Raw genomic sequence first — 21,651 nt, forward strand, 5'->3', positions numbered from 1 at the left:
AGAGAGAGAGAGAGAGAGAGAGAGAGAGAGAGCGTTAATACTAAATCAATTTCTACAAAATAAAAAGGCACAGGGAAACTCGAAAAGTATGGATTGGAGGAAAAGGGAATAGAGAGGAGGAGGAAGAGGAGGAGGAGGAGGAGGAGGAGGAGGAAGAGAAGGAGGAGGAGGAGGAAGAAGAAGAAGGAGAAAAGGATACAAGTAGTAGTAGTAGTAGTAGTAGTAGTAGCAGGATTACGAGGAGGAGGAGGAGGAGGAGGAGAAGGAGGAGGAGGAGGAGGAGGAGGAGGAGGAGGAGGAGGACGGAAAATCTAAAAAATGGGAAAACCAGACGGAAACAAACACGAATGCACAGAGAGAGAGAGAGAGAGAGAGAGAGAGAGAGAGAGAGAGAGAGAGAGAGAGAGAGAGAGAGAGAGAGAGAGCCCACCTAAGCCTGACCATTTTTCGCCTGTTAGCCACCAACCACCAGTGGTCCTAACTGAGATGGCGGCTGGGGGCAGGGGCGGCGAGGGTAGAGAGAGAGAGAGAGAGAGAGAGAGAGAGAGAGAGAGAGAGAGAGAGAGAGAGAGAGAGAGAGTAATGGACACTTAAAAAACATTAAAGTAAATAAATAAAACGAGGACTTTCACCACGGCAGCTTATCTATATATATACACACGGCCTGACCTTGATCTAAAACCAATACATCAAAAACGGTACAGTATCAATTCTTCGTAAGACTTATTTCCTCTCTCTCTCTCTCTCTCTCTCTCTCTCTCTCTCTCTCTCTCTCTCTCTCTCTCTCTGGCTTCAACTTTCTCAGAATCGCTTAAGAAAAATATCTACTAAACTATAACCCTTTTTTTTTCCGACTCCTGTTAATTAAATGCCTGGCACTTGGTTCTTTATTCCCTGTAGGCCACATCTCTCTCTCTCTCTCTCTCCCTCTCTCTCTCTCTCTCTCTCTCTCTCTCTCTCTCTCTCTCTCTCTCTCTCTCTCTCTCTCTCTCTCTCTGATTCCTTTTCTTTTTCTTTTCCTTTGTTTCGTCTTACATTCCGTCTACTTTAATCTTTACATCCTTACTTGGTATAAATAAAGCAAGTGTTCTCTTCTTTTCTCTCTGTTTCTTCTTTCTCTTTTCTTCTTTTTCTTCTCCCTTTGTTTTATTTTTTCATCCCTTCTAATTTAATCTTCACATCGCAACGCGTGACTTGCTTGGTGTAAATAAAGTAAGTTTTTTTCTTTTCCTTTCTTTCGTTTTCTTTTTTCTTTCCATTTGTTTCTCTTTTTTCCCTTTCCTTTCCCTTTCATTCCCTCTGTTCCTTTATCTATCTCTTCTACTTTAACCTTCACATCCCGGGCCGTGATTTCCGTGGTGCAAATAAAGTCATCATTCTTTTCTTTTCCTTTTTCTTTTTCTTTTCTTTTTTTCTTTCCATTTCACCTCCCTTTGTACCTATTCATCCCTTCTACTTAAACCTTCACATCCCAGGCAGTGATTTGCGCGGTCCTCGGAGTCCCCATCTTGGAAGGGGACCACAAATGTCCCCAGGTTGGATTGCTCTTCTGGTATCGACCCTAAGTGTTTTGACACTCCCCTCAACTTTTTCTTCTTTAACTTCTGCAACATTCGCGGTCTTAGATCTAATTTTCAGTCCGTAGAACACCACCTCTCCTTTACTGAACCTCATCTTCTTTTCCTCACTGAAACACAGGTGTCTGAGGCAACTGACAGTAGCCCCTTTTCTGTTCCTTTCTCCATTCTTGGAAATTTCAATGTTCACCACCAGCTTTGGTTTTCCTCTCCCTTCACTGACCATCCTAGAGCAATTGGTGCAACACTCAACTCGTATTCCTGACCGTCTTGGAGATACGCCCAACATTCTTGTCCGTTTCCTAATCTCTAATTCTTCTGCTTATGCTGTCACCCTCTCTTCTCCGTTGGGCTCCTCCGATCACAATCTCATATCTGTATCTTGTCCTATCGCTTTAATCCCTCCCCAGGATTCCCCTAAGCGGAGGTGCCGCTGGCGTTTTGCCTCTGCTAGTTGGGGGGACATGAGGAGGTGTTTTGCTGATTTTCCTTGGAATGACTACTGCTTCCGTGTCAGAGATCCCTCTGTGTGCTGGTGTACATTCCAAACTTTGCTTTAACACAGTCTGTTCTCGTGCTATACATGATAGAGAGGTGGCCCACACAAGGTACTTGAGCCTTCCATCACCAAAATCTCATGCACTTTATATTTCTACCCGGAACCATGCTACATCTGTTCTCCAACAAGTCAAAAAACTCCTTCATTAATAGAAAGTGTCAAAATCTTTCAAGATCTAACTCTCCTCGTGACTTCTCTTTTTAAAAATTTTGATGAAACTTGCTGTTGCCCTAGACATATCAAAAGCTTTAGATAGAGTCTGAAACTCTGAAACTCCCTGCCTGCTTCTGTATTTCCATCTTCCTATGACTTGAAATCCTTCAAGAGGGAGATTTCAAGACACTTATCCTTCAATTTTTGACTACCGCTTTGGACAATGTTCGGGGGACCGGCATCTCAGTGGGCCTTTTTTCATTGGATTTTTGTTGCCCTTGACCGGTGCCCCTCCTACATAAAAAAAAAAAAAAAAAGGAACATTACACTAAATATTTCACTCCCTTCTTATTTCATCCAAAAACTACAACTATTTCCAGGAGGCGAGCGACGAGCTGGTGCACTTAAGGGTGAGCTGAGGGCGTACAGCGGGTGCACGGCGAGGCTGTGGCTGAAATACTCCAATTACTCGTATCTAACGGCGCGGCGGGGATGGAAATAGAAATTGGGTCCGCATCAGAGAGAGAGAGAGAGAGAGAGAGAGAGAGAGAGAGAGAGAGAGAGAGAGAGAGAGAGATGGGGAGGGAGGAAGTGGGGGGAGGAGCGGAGGACAACATTGATGCGGCTTACACAACGTGACATGACTCATCACCACCATCCCGCCTGAGTCGTGACCACAATAAGTGCGAGACGGCGAGGGTGAGGGACGGGTTGTGCAGGGGAGGGGGCAGACAGGCGATGCCGCGGCCGGTGAGACCGAGGAGGAGCAGATGAAAGGAGCCGTGATGAGAATACAGGGCACACACAATAAGGTCTATATTCGTGAAAGATTTCTCCATCTTCTTCGACAACTTACAAAAGATCTGAGTGAAAGAAAGTTGTGATTTTTGAATGCTTTCGTGATTCCGGGTATACTGTTCAACTACAAAGATCTGTGAAAAAAAAAAACGAAAAAAAAAAACTATTGATTGATTTGAAAGAGAATGCGCCACAACATCGTGGACATATGGCGCCACTACGAAAAAAAAAATGAAATAAATAAAACTGGGCAGAGAAAGAAAAGAAAAAAAAATGGTGAAAAACAGTATAAAATAACAGTGACAGTAATAACAAAACAGTGATAGATAAACACACACTAATGCAAAGGAACACCCAGAAAAGATGAAAGGCAACGACGAACTGATACAATATACCACAACTGGAAATAACGTACATAGAAGAAACTGGATACTTTAGGAAGGAACAGTGGATGAATGACAGACGATAATCTCTAATCTGGGAGCACAAGTAAGAAATAAGAACCCAACTGATCATTTACGTATCCCTGGAAAATAGTTTTGACAAAATCCCAAAATCCCAGTGTTTATGAATACATCCCTAAGGGACACGAATTAAAACCTGCATTCGGGTAGCGAGGGAAACACTGACAGCCAGAAGTGTATTGTCTCCTCGGGATAATGGTACGTATGGAAGTGGATGGGAAGAAAAAGACGAGGCAGGCCACAGAAGAGATAGAGTACATAACTGATTTGAGAGAAAGAGGGTTGAGTGAAGAGGAGGCAGAAGACAGAACCTTATGGAAAGACTAGTGACGAATCGCGACCCAATATGAACATAGAGAGACTGCAGAAGAAGACTTGACCTCTCATATGTGAATCCTGGAGCCAGAGACAAGGTTAAGGACAAGGAGACCTGTCGTGACCCGAGCTTCGATTTGAATTTGCATTGATGTAAATAATGCCGCAAGAAGCAAGGGAAGATAGTATGGAGAAACAGCAGGAAGATGATAAAGTTGCCACATGAGGGTTATTTCCCCGAGAAGATCCACACTTTCGTCTGACAACTGACATGATGCCACGCTGCACGCCACACCTCGCACGTCAGCGCTGCCGCCACCTGCCGATTTCACAGATAAGAATATTCGAGGTTGTAATGCATTGCTCACCGTGCTTAGACTGGTATAATACGTCCAGAAAGCACGCAAGACACACTGCGGGTAATGGACCGTGATTCACTGAATACACAAGCAGCGTAAACAAAATCTTATATGGCGGGTTTCGTGCCTATTTTCTTGGGTCTTGATGCAACAAACAAGTGCTATTGAACTTGAGTGCGTACAGTATGCGAAGGGTGTGTGGGAGGCCTCACCCATGCGTCAGTGAATCGCTCTTTACATGAAAAGTACAAGTATTGCAGGTTGTTTCGAAGCACTGGCAGTTATAGCAGCCCAAGTGAAGCTCCCCATCTCACACGTTCTGAAGCTGAGCACATCTAAAGAAATAAAGACATTCCTCACTACACCAATAGATTTAAAGTCACTTTGAAGTGTGACGAAGTGGTTTAGAACTTTGAGCAGTGAGCACCGCGCAGTATATCATTCTGGAATACACTGCAAACATATCTATTGCTCGCTCTCTGATTTAAATGAAGGTAATGTACGTAGAATGTAATCTACGTAGAATTTTTCACATAAGCATTGATCACACGAAATTGTGTGTGTGTGTGTGTGTGTGTGTGTGTGTGTGTGTGTGTGTGTGTGTGTGTGTGTGTGCGCAATGTGGCAGTGATGGTGGCCTGCCTGCATGGTGATGGAGGCGCAGGTGATAAAGATGCAAACCATCCCCAGCGTGGCCTGACACCCGCTCTCCGGAGTGCCTGGCGTCAGCAGCAATGTGTGTAGTTCCCCTTTGAGGCGGCGTGCCGAGCCTCCACGCCGCTCGTCTCCACACCATTAGGTGGGTCAGGTTGTAAAATCCGCATCCCGGTGTCAGGTTTCGGGGTTTGGAGGCGAGGCAGAGGAAGGGAGGAAGAGTGCCAAGACAGGGAGGGCGAGGCGTCGACCCAGGGAAACTCTCAGGCTCTGCTTCCCAACAACATCTTTGATAAATATTTTTCTTCACATATTATTAGGGGAACATACTTTCCTTCATCCTTGGCACAGTAAATAGTGATTCTGCTCTGTAGCTTGTGTGCGGATTGCAGGGCTGTCATGATACACTGGTGTTTGTTCATATGGGTTGGGAGGCAGCACCGAGACACTGAACGCTTCACCTAACAGAAAGGTTGCCCAACAAAACGTTCAGTTAGAGGACGAGCCGCTGGGAAGGGACAGCTGGGTGGTCAGGCCGCCACCCCTTGCCACTCTTTTGTTACTTAATTACGTATGGCGCCAACACTGTTGAACTCGTCCTTGGTGTGGCCGACGCAGAGTACGGCGCCCTGCCCTCCCTCTCACGGACCCACGCTTTTTACCGGAAGACAAAATGCATACAGCCATTCGGAGTGCATTTTCGGAAAAATGTCACATTGACGACGAGCTAGGAAAAGTGAGTGCAACTTGCCCTTTTGCGTCTAAAGGTCATTGGTGAGCCGCTGTGTGTGTGTGTGTGTGTGTGTGTGTGTGTGTGTGTGTGTGTGTGTACGCGCGTGAAGTGAATGACTGCCCACTGCCACACTGATACATTTGTTGCTTTTTGGTCTTTGGTGAGGCAAACGTCAAATACATAACAGTTTTTTTTTTTTTTTTTCACCTATGAGTGAGCCCGTTGTTCACGGCTCGCTCGTTCCTGCAGTCCGAATCATGGTAAATGCCACTGCCAGAGGAGAGGCAGGTGTGGCAAGGGTACCAAGCACTCTGTTAAAGAAAAGAAGGGAAGGGAAATAAAAGTTTACTGAATACACGCCAATAAATCAATATCTAACTTTCTCTGTACTTTTTGGTGGTTGTGACCCTGAAACAAGTTAACTAATGATTGCTAACTTTTTTTTTTCGAACACAAATCTTGAGTCGGCTAAAAGTTAAAGATGGCTTTTTATAACGTGACTTTCCTCCACACAGTGACTGGCGTGGGGGCGCCGTCAATAAGGTTCTGCGGAACAGTTGAGGACACTCGAGGCCGGACGAGACGATGCCTGCCGCCGCCTCACGCTACCCGCCCGCCACTACTGCTACTATTCCCCTCCCCCCCTCTTCACCTGCCTATCTCCAAGTGACGCACATCAAGTGTATGTACTTCGTGTATCGTGTGAGAAGAGTAAACTGTGCTGAAGTCTTTAGTCAGCACTTCAGAGTTTCTATGGAAAATTAATATTGTTTGTTGTTACGCGTACCATTTACAGTCTCCCTCTTCCTCTCTGTATTGATTTATGAATTAGAGTTGGCTGGTATATGTATGTATAGTTCCCGCTGCAAAGTAATAATCATTGTCAGTTCATCTAGCAACAATTTTATACGGAGACCCCCCCTCTCTCTCTCTCTCTCTCTCTCTCTCTCTCTCTCTCTCTCTCTCTCTCTCTCTCTCTCTCTCTCTCTCTCTCTCTCTCTTTCCCTAATCTTTATAATCTTCCTTTTTGTTGCTTTGTAAAGAACTGTCTGTCTGGAGTTGTTTCACTGAGCTACTTGTCTCTCGCTGCCACATGAAGGCGCATAACCAGCCTGACAGCGTGTGCCGCCTTCCTTAAAAGTGACGCGGTCTGACACCACTGCCTCAACTCAGTGGCGTGACCAGCGGCAGCCGAGGAAATAGTGGAGGCCCTCAGGGTCTGGCCAAAGTAAACAAACAGTCCCCGACCCACATGTGGTTCATCCCGTGTGTGAGCCGTGAGGGTTAGAATGGAGAGGCAGGGCGCGCGGCCGCTAACCCAATGGAAAAATAAGGTTTAGAAGTCGAGTAACAACACACTCTCGTCCCCTGTGCTTAGAGTTTTCTTCGGTCTGAAGTCTTTGATGCGCCGAGACTCTATCACTTGTCAGGTTTTGTAAGGAGACCGTGAGCAGATCAGGGGACTCCAGGCTGCGGGAAAACGCAAAGGACAGTGGAAGTGAATGCAGCAGCAGGTTACTTGACTTTTGACAACGACTATACGACTGCAGACATTGCAGTTCACACTCATGAAAAGTGTACAGCATCCATCAAACGTCTGGTCACTTCATGACACTTGCGCTGAAGCCTCCGTTACCGCTGAGCCTCACACACACGAGTACGCCACGCACACCTCGCCCCGACACGGCCCCCGCATCACCGACCTCACTAATGGAGCGACAAATTACCTGACATTCCAACCTGCGAGTGATAAATCTGACTGTCGTGAATTGGAGTTACGGGGGAAAGTTGTGATTAAAAGTTATCAGTCATATTGCGCTCCTGTGTGATGCAATTAGGCAGCGGTTCCAGGCGCGGGTCGGGCAAAGCAGCACCGATGAGTGGGAGGGGCGACACTACGACAGCTGCTGGGACGAGGGGAAGAAGGGGATGAGGGGACAAGGAGAGAGAGTTCCAAACGAGGATCAGTGTAACAATCGGCAAAGGGGGAAGACCGCGGTGGAGAGGGGCGAGGGGACATGCGAGTTACATGAGCGAGGCAGCGAGTGGGAGGAATGGTAAGGGTGAGGGGACGCGGGTTACATGGGAGAGGCGGCAGGTGGGACGTGCGGGAGGGGAGAGAGGACACGCGGCTCTTACATGGGAGAGCGAGCAGGTGAGGGGACGAGGGAGGCAATACAGGGAGAGGAAGGGAAAGGTAGAATAGAACAAGGCAACGCTTCAGAGAGAGAGAGAGAGAGAGAGAGAGAGAGAGAGAGAGAGAGAGAAAGAGAGAGAGAGAGAGAGAGAGAGAGAGAGAATCCATAAATAATGTTTTGTTTCCACTATAGAGTATGTACGTCGCTATTGTATGTTGCTGATGCTTCAGGACGCTTGTTTGAGTGAAGGAAAAGCAGGGTAAGAGTGTGACAGGTGGCTGGGCGTCCCTCCCTCCTGTGCGACGCGTGAGAACGGCTGGGCGCCCGCCAACCCGCTACACGCTCCTCACCAAAAAGATGTTTCCAATATTTCACCAGTGAAGTGAGCCGCTGGTTATGCTGCCATCATGCCATTCACCACAGGCTGGCTTGACGCTGTGGTCTCCAAGCCGCTGGAGTGCCGGGTTATGTAATACTAAACAATATATATTTAGATCTAGTCAGTACATTACAGTCCAGGCGTGAGTGTGTGCACGGCCATGCAGGTAACACTCACCTGGTGGGCGGTGCCAGGTGAGGCGCCGCTGCTGCCTTCCGTAGCCCCGCACTTTGAGTCCTCACGTCTAACCTCAGCGTCTATCAGGTAGCTAATCTCCCTCTGATTTTTATTTTAGCGGCAGCTGGGCTTTCAGTGTGCTGTGTCATATCAGTTCATTATTGAATTCGTTAAACAACACATTTCTTGGAGGAACACAACCTCATTCATTCCTCTGTCATGGAGCAACAAACAATGATTCACACTGATTTTCTCAAGTTGAAGCAAACTTTATAGTTTTCGTCAAGAGCAGCGGCCTGACAATGCCGTGTCCGACACACACAAACATGAGTCAGCCTCGTACCAGGCCTGCCTACACCAGTCACTCCATGAACACGAACAGCAGCACCCTCACAGCGGCGCACCCACCACAGCTTCACGACAACCGCACGAAGCCACGAGGGAAGGACACGACAGGCAGCGTCACCACCACGCCGGGTCTCCTGCAGGACACTAGCGCGAGAGAGCGTTGGTGCCTGGCGTGGCGTCCAGTTGTGAACTGAGCGCCACGATCGATGGCAACTGTGCGGAGCTGCCTCCTGGCTCCCCCGTCCTAAATGTTCTTTTTATTTGCAACAACTTTAAAGAACCACCTACAGTGACAGTTGGTAGCGATGCTTGTGAGAAACCAGAATATGTTCTCGTGTCACTCACGGTCAGATTCACAGTACAGTCCGCTGCTCCCCGGCGCGCTACTGCGGTACAGGAAGGCTTCCCTCTTTGTTTATTGCTAATGAGTCCGGAATCTTCTTGGCATTGAGGTTGCTTGTTACGACACGCGAATTTACTGTTGTAGCCAAAGCCCTCCGCCCCCCACAGCTCAGAGGCGTTGCGCCCTGTCTTCCCTTGTAGTTACACGAATTGCGTCCCTGACGGCACTTTTGGAAGGGAGTCTGTGAGGCTCTCAGGATTAGGATGCTTTGTGTATCATATGAGCTTTATCATACCACAGAAATATAGTTATGGTCTAAGAAATGTGTTAAATTTTTGGCATCACTTAAAAAGAGATCTTGACATCATATAATCACAAATTTATATAACAATTGTGTGTGTGTGTGTGTGTGTGTGTGTGTGTGTGTGTGTGTGTGTATATATATATATATATATATATATATATATATATATATATATATATATATATATATATATATATATATATATATAGAGAGAGAGAGAGAGAGAGAGAGAGAGAGAGAGAGAGAGAGAGAGAGAGAGAGAGAGAGAGAGAGAGAGAGAGAGAGAGAGAGAGAGAGAGAGAGAGAGAGAGAGAGAGAGAGAGAGAGAGAGAGAGAGAGAGAGAGAGAGAGAGAGAGAGAGAGAGAGAGAGAGAGAGAAAACTGTCTGTCTGTGTGTGGGTGTGTCCGCTTTTCACAAAAAAAAAAAAAAAAATAATTGAACTGGTTGTGATGAAATTTGGTGGAGGCTCCACCTTGATCCGGGGAGTGGCATAGGTTGTCTTTACTTCCAACCCAAAACCGTTAGATTATTCAAGCAAATGTCACCGTAACACATTGTTGATGGTGGCGCCAGGTATATCGTAATACATTGTTGATGGTGGCGCCAGGTATATCGTAACACATTGTTGATGGTGGCGCCAAGCATTCATTGTTAGCTTGGATTTTTGGTGGGGAGAAGTATAAATGGAGCATTCATTGCCAGCTTGGGGTTTGATCCCATCAACTTAACGATTCCTCCAGTATGTGGTCAGACTTTCTGTGATACAGAGGTCTCCAAGAATTCATCTTTCAGGTAAAGTAAACTTTGTTTGGCTAATAGCTTTGCCGAACAAACGACTGACTTAAGGTGATTAACCGTGCTTTGGAGCCAAATTATATATATATATATATATATATATATATATATATATATATATATATATATATATATATATATATATATATATATATATATATATATATATATATATATATATATATATATATATATATATATATATATATATACACACACACACACACACACACACACACACACACACACACACACACACACACACACACCAATTTCTTGCATCTCTTGCTATCTTCTATCGCTACTTTCATGCCAACTGCATACTTCCTCTCCTGCGGCCTCGCTGCAAAAGACTTTCTTCTTTCTCTCATCCCTATTCTGACGACCTCTCTAATGCAAGAGTTAACCAGTATTCTCAGTCATTCATCCCTTTCTCTGGTAAAATATGGAACTCCCTGCCTGCTTCTGTATATCCACCTTCTTATGACGAACTCTCAAGACTTTCAAGACACTTATTCTGTAATTTTTGACTACCGTTTTCGACTCAGTTCGGGGATCGGCACCTCATTGAGCCTTATTTCATTGCAGTTTTGTTGCCCTTGGCCGGCGCCCATCTTGCCGTTTTTACAGTGGCTACAAATGCATCAGCTGGCAGTACAGTCTCACTCTGGCTCCTGCGTGTGGCGCAGAGTGGAGTGACTTCCACCAGAAGCATTTCCCGCCGTGCCTTCCTGCCATGAATGGGAGCTGCACCCACTACCACTCCACGAGGCCACCACAGGGATTGGGGAAGTATGTAATTCTGCTGAAAACATTACATTGGTGCCACAAGATCACATCACCGTTGTATGACTTTTCACTGACCACCAAAGGGGCGGCAGGATAAAGTCGCTACGCCCCGCATGCGTGTGAGGCCGCGGTGGCGTGGACCCTTTGTCTCACCACCGTGGTAATGGGGTCCCGGTGGGTTTTCCCCAAACACTGCTCTATATTGATCCGTTTGCGAAGCAGGAATGCAAAGTGCCGACACAACTAACTGCCCTCGCCCTCTATTAAACACACACTTACCGCCAGTTACAGTCAGCTGCTGTGCGTAATAACGTGTCGACATTCTAATCAACGCACCATGGAACATAAGAAAATAAATGAATCTCTCTCTCTCTCTCTCTCTCTCTCTCTCTCTCTCTCTCTCTCTCTCTCTCTCTCTCTCTCTCTCTCTCACACCACAAGAACTTTTAACCACATTCAGATAATGAAATCCTTAAAATATCTCAACTTAGCGGGCACAGTCTAGTAATGATGACCAAACACTCAAAGTTAACACAATTTCGAACAACTTTGAATAAAACGAATGATGGAAGGTTACTTCATATGATGCTATCTCTTCTTGCAGGGATGTATTAACCCAGGGAGGGATGCCAAGGGTGAGGACAAAGGCAGATGGGTTAGTCGGGGGATGACAGGGCCAAGGACACAAAGATGGGGTGATAGGTGTAAGGATAGAAGCGATAGATGGGTTAGTGAGAGGTGACAAGTATGATAACAGAAGTAAGACAGGTGGCAGGGATAACAAGGGTGAAGGGACGCGCGGCAAGCCAGGAAGAGCGAGCAGGTGAGAAGACAAAGGGGTTCAGTCAAATAAGATTCAAGTGCAGTCTTCGCTGTACCTTGATAATGTGATATATAGCAAAAGAATCAGGCGGGGCGGGGCGGGGCTTGGGTCAAAGGATACATGACTGCTATCATTTACGAAAGGGAAGCAATGGAAAGTGAGAATAAGAGAAGAGAAATGAAAGGAGAGTATGGGCCGTATTCTGAAACGGTTTGCTCTCATCACGACTATTTTCAAGAGAGTTTATCCTGTTAATAATATAGAAATCTTATTAATCTGTCGCTAAAACTGTAAATACACCTTTAAAAACCCGTACAACTTTAATTAGAATCTTTGAAAACTAAGTGGGGTGCGGTGCAGAGGCGTTTCAGTCTATGACCTATGTATTATAAACGGAAGGTTGAAATCTTAGTCTAGACTCGCACCATCAGAAAATCACTGACCATGATATAACTAATAACGCTGTGCATCTAAACACATCTACTTGCAAAAGAAAATAAGCAGTTTGTTGTTTGCGCGTGTGTTCATTGGGAAAAAAAAAAGTATTCGTTCGTAATGCCAAGCGAACGGTATTTCAACATAGAGTGGTTCTTTTCTTTTTCTTTTTTTTTCTTTTTTTTTTTCAAACTCCATTCTGCCTCATGACTTACAATATGAACCCCGCTAAAAATATCTGTAATAAATTGTCTCCTTCACTTCTCCCTCCTTTGTTTCATCCAGATGGTACCACTGCTATCACCTTTATCACTAAAGCTGAACTCTTCCCTCAAACCTTGGTTAAAATTCCGCAATACGTGATGTTTATAACGATTTATTTTGTTCATTTTTTTTTTTTTTTTTTACTTTTTCTACCGGACTACATTTTCTATGACCTCCGTAGCTGACACTCGGAACCATGACGTCAGAATAATGGTTGTGCGGTTCTTATCGTCTTCAAAACAATGTCATCCTCGCTCACATTCCGCAAACTCTCTCTCTCTCTCTCTCTCTCTCTCTCTCTCTCTCTCTCTCTCTCTCTCTCTCTCTCTCTCTCTCTCTCTCTCCATACCAATCAAGTCCTGCATTCCCTTCTCACCGGACGTGCGAGAGTGCTTACATTCCACCCGTCCATGAGAAATGAAGCCGCTTTGACTCTCTTCTTGTGAAGGCCTATCTACGGCATGAATTCCTAGCTGCTCTTGTCTCTTATCAAAAGTAAGTAAAAAAAATATGTAAATCTAATTAAACCACGAAAACACTTTTTAATCAAAACTCCAATAACCTCCACTAGAGCCTCTCAGAGCAGTCGAGATCAGCAAACTCCGAAATATTTGAGTCCACGTTCTTCACTTGAAGGTTTGAGTGCTATGGATAGTGGTAATATTCTGGCTTTAATAAGTAAATCGTGGGCAAAAATGAATGAATAAATAAATTAATTAATCTTAGAAAAACAGTAATGGGCTACAAAACCTAAATAAATAAAAAATACATATAGAAGTGGGACCTCATGTTCCTCCTTAACGAAGAAAGCAGGAAAGTCTCGAAAAATATAACGCTAATTAACTTCCCAGGCAGTCTTCATATATCCTTTACAGAACCGACGTCAGGCGAAAGCAGAGCAACAGTCAGACAGATTACTGATCCTCCCAGTCCTCTTATATTTATTAATTTCCATATTAACCTTCTGTATGGTACTTTATCAAATGCTTTTTTTTTTTTAGGTTCAAGTATATGCAGTCAGCCCATCCATCTTTCTCTTGCCTTATGTCCATCACTCTTGAGTAGTGTATCAAATTTGTTATACTATATCTTTCTCTTTATCCAAATTCTCTCTCTGTTATCATATTGCTGTCTTCCAGGTATTTCATCCAACTGTCCTTGATTTTTTTTTTTTACAAATCTTTGCTACCACACTTGTCAGTGATACTGGTCTGTAGTTTAATGGGTCTTCTTTACTTCCAGCCTTGTCTGAAACTCCATAGAAATCTTGAGAGAGAGAGAGAGAGAGAGAGAGAGAGAGAGAGAGAGAGAGAGAGAGAGAGAGAGAGAGAGAGAGAGAGAGAGAGAGAGAGAGTGTGTGTGTGTGTGTGTGTATATATATATATATATATATATATATATATATATATATATATATATATATATATATATATATATATATATATATATATATATATATATATATATATATATATATATATATAATCAACCAAGTAGCAAGCTATCTTCCTATGTATGTTGGGTTGGATAAACACAGCGGCTAGTGGGCCGATACCTTTGGTCAAGGTAGAGATCAAGACATGCCAGTCCTCGCCACCACAACAAACGTTTAAAGCATGTCGGCGGTGAGACCATTTTAACTGTTTGTAGCATTAGCACATACGAAAATAAGCAAGCTGAAAAAGGCCAGTAAACTTATGAAAGTCTCTTAAAATCTAACATCACCATCATTCATAAATTAACCCAACCTCCTCTTGAAATTATCAATATACACCTGTCATTTTTCTGTGGCGTGAGTAACGCTCATTATCTGATTCTACATTTTATCCCTGATGCTTTTTTTACGTCCGTATTTTTCAATTCTTAACAAATTGTACATGTTCAAAATCGTTCTCGGTCTAAATGAACGATTTTTATAGGTTAAATATCAAGAAGTTGACCCGTTTCAAGCTTGCCGTTGTTGATCTGGCAAACTTTTGAATGTTTACCTTTTATTGTGGCTTTACTCGTCTCCTCACATAATGACCAACTAGAAAGGGAGCACGTTTTCCCAGTCAGATACAGGATATGATGTACTGAACCAGCATACAGGCAAACTGTAAAGATAGGTATTCACATCTAGTACTATATAGTAAACAAACTGAATTAATTACCAGAACATACAATGAATGCTACATTTACAGTAGCATTCAAAAACATATATGACAATTAAATTCTGATGGATATGGGATAGGTAATAGGATCCGTGCAGGTCATGCATGAATCCTGTTTGCATTTCATTGGTAAATCTTTACTCTGGTAATTATGGCAGAAACCTCTGTGAATGTGGAGACACTATTTTTTCAGGCCAGTAATTGATGCTTATCTTATGGAAATCCCTTTATATTCCAGAAATTGGTTAGAAGCTTTGAACTGTTTTCTTAGTTTATTTATTTATTTATTTTGTTTATAGATGTTTAAAAATCTTCCTGTTGAGGATAGATTAAAAAACTTTAGATAGGCAGGAAATTAAAGCAATAGGATGGTAGTTTCAGGAACAGGCTGAATGTAGGCAAACTTCCAGCAAAAAGGAAAGGTAGATGTTGACAGACAAAGGTAGATATTGACAGAATTACTGACAGACACTGTCTTGTTACTGTCAAGTTTCACTACGTCATTCAAACAATAAGTGCATTTGTCTCTGCACAGCAGCAGCAGCAACAACAGCAGCAGCAGCACCATCACCAACAGCAGCAGCAGTCTGGTGGAGAAAGGAGAGAAGGAGGGGCTCGAGATGGGGAACAAAAAGATAAGAAGAGGAAGGAGTCCATCCTTGACCTCAGCAAGTACTTGGACAAAGCCATCAGGGTTAAATTCTCCGGAGGACGAGAGGCCTCAGGAATTCTGAAGGGCTTTGACCAGCTGCTAAACCTGGTGCTGGACAACACCATTGAGTACCTTAGAGGTGTGACATCACAGTTAGTGCATTGATATGAAGTCTAGCATTGTAATCTTGAAATGATTTATATATATATAAATAAAGTAAATACTGAAAATCTTGTGGCAAGTTTACAGGCAAATAATTTATTACATAAACTGTTTATAAATATATGTATACATGACCATCAAATTTTATCATTGTAGTTATGTAATGAAGGTTGTGTACATCTAGTAAATAAACTATCTTACCATTTTTTATAGAAAATATAGAGGCCTTCACTTCATCTGTTTCTTTGTTGTGCTGGTAGTGCTCCAGTTTTATTGTTCATTGGTCAAAATAAAGATTATTATTGATTCATGAATAATTAAGATAGAGTTTTAAGTACAAAAATTTTGCTTAAAGTTATAGTAAGGTTACTAGCTAGGTTTAATGCTATTGGCTCTTGTTCACCAGATCCTGACGATCCATATAAGCTGACTGAGGACACTAAGGAGCGTGGTTTGGTGGTGTGCCGAGGCACGGCAGTGGTACTGATTTGCCCCATGGATGGCTGTGAGGCCATTGCTAACCCTTTCATTCAGCAGGACACATAATCATTCATCCAGCAAGTGATTGGTGGAGGTGTATTGTGAGGTATAAGCTCTCACATCACAAAGTGTGTGGCTGCCATACAGTTGTAATGAAGCTATTAAATAAATTTTGATTTAGGATCTTTTTCTTGGTTATTGAACACATTAAGTTGTGTCTATTTTCAGTATGAAATGTATCTTTTTTATATGTCAGCTGAACTTAATATACAGGATGATTTCAAGTATGATGGTATGATGTGATAAATTTGACAATTGTGTTGTGGTGTGAACTTGTATGAAAATTAAGAATTTCAGACCGCAGATATGTGATGGTACTTATTAACCTTATTATAGGAGTGTACTATAAGAGTTGGTCTGCCATTGTGCTGTGGTGCTATGTGTACTTTGGTGGTCAAGGAATCCTCAGGTGCAGATTTTAATCCTAGCTACAGTCTGAAGTAAAGAAAAGCATCCATTTAGGATAACTGATCCCAAATGCTAAGAGCAAAGCTTTTTTGCTAGGGCATCATTTTAGTCCTAATAGACTATGAACTGGACATATATATATATATATATATATATATATATATATATATATATATATATATATATATATATATATATATATATATATATATATATATGTTTGGCTTGTTTGCAGTTGTAAATTTATGCTAACATTTATAGGATAACACTTCATGTAGGCATAACGGATGTAATTCATCACCATGCTAAGATGGCAAAAGACTGTATGGCTTGCACATGAAATATAGGGTGTAGCATGAGTTTCTGTGGATATTGCTAGAAGTGAAAGTACAGGTTATTCTAGGTTGAAAATGTTCTATGCACATATGCATTTTGAGGCTTTGTTTAACCATGATATGAAATTCAAGTGTGGCTGAAAGAGATACAGGCTGGGCAGGTAACCATGGTGCAGAAACACCATGTCCACATACTCCACATTACTGTAAATGTGTGGCATTGCTGGCAGTTTTTTTTTTTCCTCAGAATCATGCAATACTGTCTAAATGTAATCTGCCACTGTCTTGGCAGGAAACTACATGTGACTGACTAGCAATCAGCTGATTTGATGCTAGCCTTGCTCCTTTCCCATCCCTGTCCAGGTAGGCATGGTGTTGTGTAGCCTATTATTTTATTTCTCGCTAATTACATCCATGTTATCATTGTAATGTTTATCGGTAAATCACCTGTGTTGTTACCACTCATCTCATTATGGGATACTATAAAGCTCCACAACTTGTAGAACGTTTGACTGAATAATTCATTTTCAATAATGGACGTCCAGGCCTACACATCCCTCCAAGGTTACCTGCCCGGCCTGGCCATTGTGTCCATCACCAGGCTACATTTGAATTTCATACTATGGCTAAATAAAGCCTCAAAATGCATATGTGCATAGAATATTTTTAACTTAGATTAATTTGTACTTTTACCGTTAGCAATATCCCCCCCCCCAAAAAAAAAAAAAAGTCCCTGTATATGAAGTTTGGGGCTCAATATCAAAATGTACACTCCAAGAAGCATGGTATCCAAAGGCCTTGGATATCTGCCTTGCATGATGAAACACTGTACTACACAAGGAGGTGATAAATGATGGAACTATACTACAGGAGTATATAATTTATTTGTGCTTCAATACTGTCAATTACTAAGTGGTGAGAATCTTCTGCAAAACATTTAATTGCCCTGATATTTGTTACCAACCACATCCCTCATCAACAAGCTTTCATTAAGCAAGAGCAATGTGTTCATAGGAAACAGCTGTATCTTAAAAATAACTTTCAAATCACTGAACATAAGCAAGTCACCCTCTTTTCTTACAATTACTATTCCATAAAACCTAGAGACCCAGAAAAGGGGAAGTGAAAAATTCACATATAAAGGTACTGAAACTATTACCATGTCCCTTTAAAGTCCATAACAAATGTGATAATGATTATACAATAACACTGGCTGCTCACATAAGAGATTCTTTGACCAATGAAAACCCTTGAAAATACAACATACAATATACGAGTACATCAATATGAAAGTGCAGCATTGTTAGCTTCCTAAGCCTTTAAAGAGCTTTGTATACTGAAGATAATGTTTTTAAAACATGTTAGTACAGAAAATTCTTCATTGTAGCAGAACAACATGCAAGCCTCCCAGTTTAGATACTGATAAATTATGTTATTCATCTACTGAATTAGAAGTAATATATATACTTTAGAGGAAATATCCCTTGTACATACAATACAGAGAAAGATTATTTTGTGCTGCTGTCGTCAGCTACTGTCTCTTAACCTGCATCTTTTCCAAGCAATTTTCTTCTGGACATATTAAACCTTTGAGTGTTTATATGACACTCATTACTTCATTGGCATAATCTTGGATAATCAAAGAAAGTAAAGAGAAAACAAAAGTACAAAAAGGTTTGAGTCCTTTGATCATTCCTTTGTTGTCTGTGGTGTCTTGAAATTTATTAATTTTGGAAAGAGGCAATAGCAACCAAAGGGTTAATGTCGTTCTGTTGAGAAAATTATTCTTTGAATCTTGAAAACAAGTTTCCAATCTATGTTACCTTCAGGAGGCAAGATTTTTTGGAAATGACACTGCACTTGAGCAGCAGAGCTATTTTTAGTTTTATTTCAGCAACACTGTCCTGAGGTAGTGGTTTATGAGGTGACACAAACCTTTACTTCATTTAACTGGCTAATGTCATCCCTGAACAGCCTCCCTGTGAGATACACATCAGTCAAGATTATTAATTAACCCTTTTAACTGCTATAGTTGTCCTCTATTAATGTACAAAACATTGTAAAAAAAAAAAAATGGTTTTCATGGACACAAAATAGAAAAGCAAATCAATTTGGTCTTTTCTAGGATACAGAACCATTTAAAAGGAATAAACATAAAAATACGTATGTTCAAAATGTAGGTGATTATGGAAAAATACTGTAACAATTAATTCCTGTTTTTCACTAATGACAAAAGATGTCCACACAGTCAACATCATCAGCAGCAACACCTGAGCTGGTTAATCAAACTGCTGCCGGAATACACTAATTCTGAAATGCTTTGGGCTCTAACAAGGACTATTTTCAAAGGCCTCAGAGATGAATAGTTGAGTTCTCATGGGTGTCTTTTTCCACTGGCAATGCAGAATCCTTAGCAGAATATTGCAGGAATCATGAAAACATAAGATTCTGAAATGTTAGATTATGGTCCTAACAACCTTCTAATGTACTACAAACTTCTTACTGTTTTGATTTACCATTTTTTAATATTTTGATTTATACATAGGAATAGTTCAACTTTATAACAATACATACTGGAATTGTTTTGGATAATGCACACAAGTACATAGATAAAAAAAAAAATTACAACAGTATCTTAAGAGTAGAAACATTGCAGTAAACAATATATATTCAAGGCTGAAATCACCTTTAATCTTCATCAAAACAATCATCACAATCATAAATTTCTATGATATAGCATTTTAATAAAAGAAAAAAAAAATCTACATTCTATCTCTAGTTAATTTAATCAGTAAAAAAATCTAGCAATTACAAAAATATTGACATGTTACATAAATCACTGGAATGGAATGAAAGGCACAAACACACACTTAGTACTCCCTCAATCTGTGCCTTGAGAGAGAGAGAGAGAGAGAGAGAGAGAGAGAGAGAGAGAGAGAGAGAGAGAGAGAGAGAGAGAGAGAGAGAGAGAGAGAGAGAGAGAGAGAGAGAGAGAGAGAGAGAGAGAGAGAGAGAGAGAGAGAGAGAGAGAGAGAGAGAGAGAGAGAGAGAGAGAGAGAGAGAGAGACAGAAAGACAGAGAGACAGAGAGACAGAAAGACAGAGAGACAGAAAGACAGAGGACAGAGAGACAGAGACAGAGAGACAGAGAGACAGAGACAGAGACAGAGAGACAGAGACAGAGACAGAGACAGAGGCAGAGACAGAGAGACAGACAGAGACAGAGACAGAGACAGAGACAGAGACAGAGACAGAGACAGAGAGAGACAGAGACAGAGAGACAGAGAGAGAGACAGAGACAGAGAGAGAGAGAGATTAGTCAAGCTATGAATCTACAAAGATCACCTGCCCTTAAAATCTTCCATCAGTGTACCAGCAGCTGTTGGCTCCATGTATCTGAACACTGAGCACTGCATTTTGGGGTGAGTTTTCAGCAGGTACACTGCATCACATGATTACTGCTTGGAGAGTATTCCATTCTTTCCCAATAAAGGTGGAAAAGATATATTCAATATCAAACAGACACAGAAAACAAACAACCTGAAGGGTGTGACACTATTTTTTTTTTCAGTGCTTGATACACGAGATTAAAACTCCTCATACAGAACTTAAAAACCTGTAAAGTCATGGTTGAATAACTTCCCATACTCATTCCATTGTTTCATGTTTTACCTCAATCTTAAGTGCTCTGATCTGCTGATGATTTCTTTATAAAACCAGTCATTTGATAGATTCTTGGCATATCAAGGAATTCAAAATTGAAGGAAAATGCAAAAACATATTGGAAGTGAGTGCAGATTACTTGACTTCCGACCATGCCTGTACAGGCAAGATGTCAAGACATTTCGCAAGTCTAAACTTTGTACATTCAGGATGTCACCTATATGAGTTTTTGTAATAAAATAAGTTACATAGCAATAACAATTATTATTATTATTTTATTTATTTATTTTTAATGAGTGTATTAACACATCCTTGCAGCCTGAGTTTCTGCTATGAAAGATTCAGAGTTACTGGTTTAATTTTATTGTGATGCCCTAGTTTGAGACATCACAGAAATGAAAAATTGATCTGAAGGAGGGATAAACTGGCTATGAGATGCTTTTGCTGGGGGATTGAAACCTTTGTCAGAACACTCACAAAAAATCCAAGTCCCCTTTGTCAGAACACTCATGAAAAGTCCAGGTCCAATAGTTTACTTATCAGACCAAAATGATCACCAAGGCCCAGACTGTCCTGTCACTAAATGAATAAAGGTTAAATCACCCTATACTCATAAAGCATAGGTGATGGGGTGGTAGTGATGCCCAATCCAGGGCCCTCAGCAAATGGAGGAATATGACCAGGTTCTTTCTCCACAACCTTCAATCTTCTCATACTTAAATAGGTACTAGTAAGAGCTGGACTAGTACCCTTTTAAAGCTGGGTGGACCTAAGAATGGACAGTCATGAGAATTTCCAATTGCATGGTGGGATTTGACCCACTGACTACCAACATTAGAGTCAGGTGTGCTACTACTTAAGCCACCAAACTTCTCAGTCTGTTTTTATCAGTCTTTAATAGTAAAACCCTCTCTAATTTGAACTTATTGGGGAAGACCTGGGTCAAAACAGCCAAAAAAGTCTGATTAATCCAGTGATTATTTTTAGCCCCTTGTGTCTTGATGGTGTGGGATGGGAGGGGGGAATGGAGGGAGGTGGGTAAGGTGGACTGTTGTGTCCTGACATTCAAGACACAACACATTCACGAAAGTCCTTCCTCTTCTCTTCTGCTTTGCTATTTAATTAAAATCTGAATGCATCATCATATCCAGGAGTAATTTTCATACTATAAGGACAAAGGTTTTATTACACAATTGTTTCTGTAATTGATGTTAATAATGATTTATTTATCAGTAAAAAGGTGAAATGAACCATAAAATTTTATAAATTGACTTATGCTTGCTGTAATTATTTACTTTTTACCCTATCAAGTTTTGAAAATAATGTTCTGG

General features: G+C 41.7%; 2 protein-coding genes and 1 long non-coding RNA gene across 4 annotated transcripts in view; 2 read left to right on the forward strand and 1 right to left on the reverse strand.

The window, feature by feature from the left end:
- Positions 1–8,846, reverse strand: part of LOC135107674 (WSCD family member AAEL009094-like) — a 56,274-nt gene extending 47,428 nt beyond the window's left edge. The window contains exon 1 of the mRNA XM_064017801.1: positions 8,307–8,846. The gene's annotated coding sequence lies outside the window, so the exon portion shown is untranslated. The remainder of the gene's footprint in view (positions 1–8,306) is intronic.
- The window catches only part of LOC135107675 (uncharacterized), a 26,078-nt gene extending 13,334 nt beyond the window's left edge, over positions 1–12,744 (forward strand). Inside the window, exons 4-5 of the long non-coding RNA XR_010271889.1 lie at positions 6,128–6,294; positions 10,686–12,744. This is a non-coding gene — a long non-coding RNA (uncharacterized LOC135107675). The remainder of the gene's footprint in view (positions 1–6,127; positions 6,295–10,685) is intronic.
- A 1,153-nt stretch (positions 12,745–13,897) lies between these two features.
- Positions 13,898–16,222, forward strand: LOC135107676 (U6 snRNA-associated Sm-like protein LSm7). Of its 2 annotated transcripts, none has more exons than XM_064017804.1 (3): positions 13,898–14,033; positions 15,097–15,352; positions 15,782–16,222. In XM_064017804.1, the coding sequence occupies exons 1-3, from the start codon at positions 14,025–14,027 to the stop codon at positions 15,919–15,921; spliced, it is 405 nt and encodes a 134-aa protein (XP_063873874.1). In that variant the 5' UTR covers positions 13,898–14,024; the 3' UTR covers positions 15,922–16,222. The 2 variants fall into 2 exon arrangements, with proteins under 2 accessions (XP_063873874.1, XP_063873875.1); XM_064017805.1 differs by having other exon boundaries at positions 15,100–15,352.
- Positions 16,223–21,651: the final 5,429 nt, after the last annotated feature.

The sequence above is a fragment of the Scylla paramamosain genome, chromosome 15, assembly GCF_035594125.1.
Source record: "Scylla paramamosain isolate STU-SP2022 chromosome 15, ASM3559412v1, whole genome shotgun sequence".
Lineage (NCBI taxonomy): Eukaryota > Metazoa > Arthropoda > Malacostraca > Decapoda > Portunidae > Scylla > Scylla paramamosain.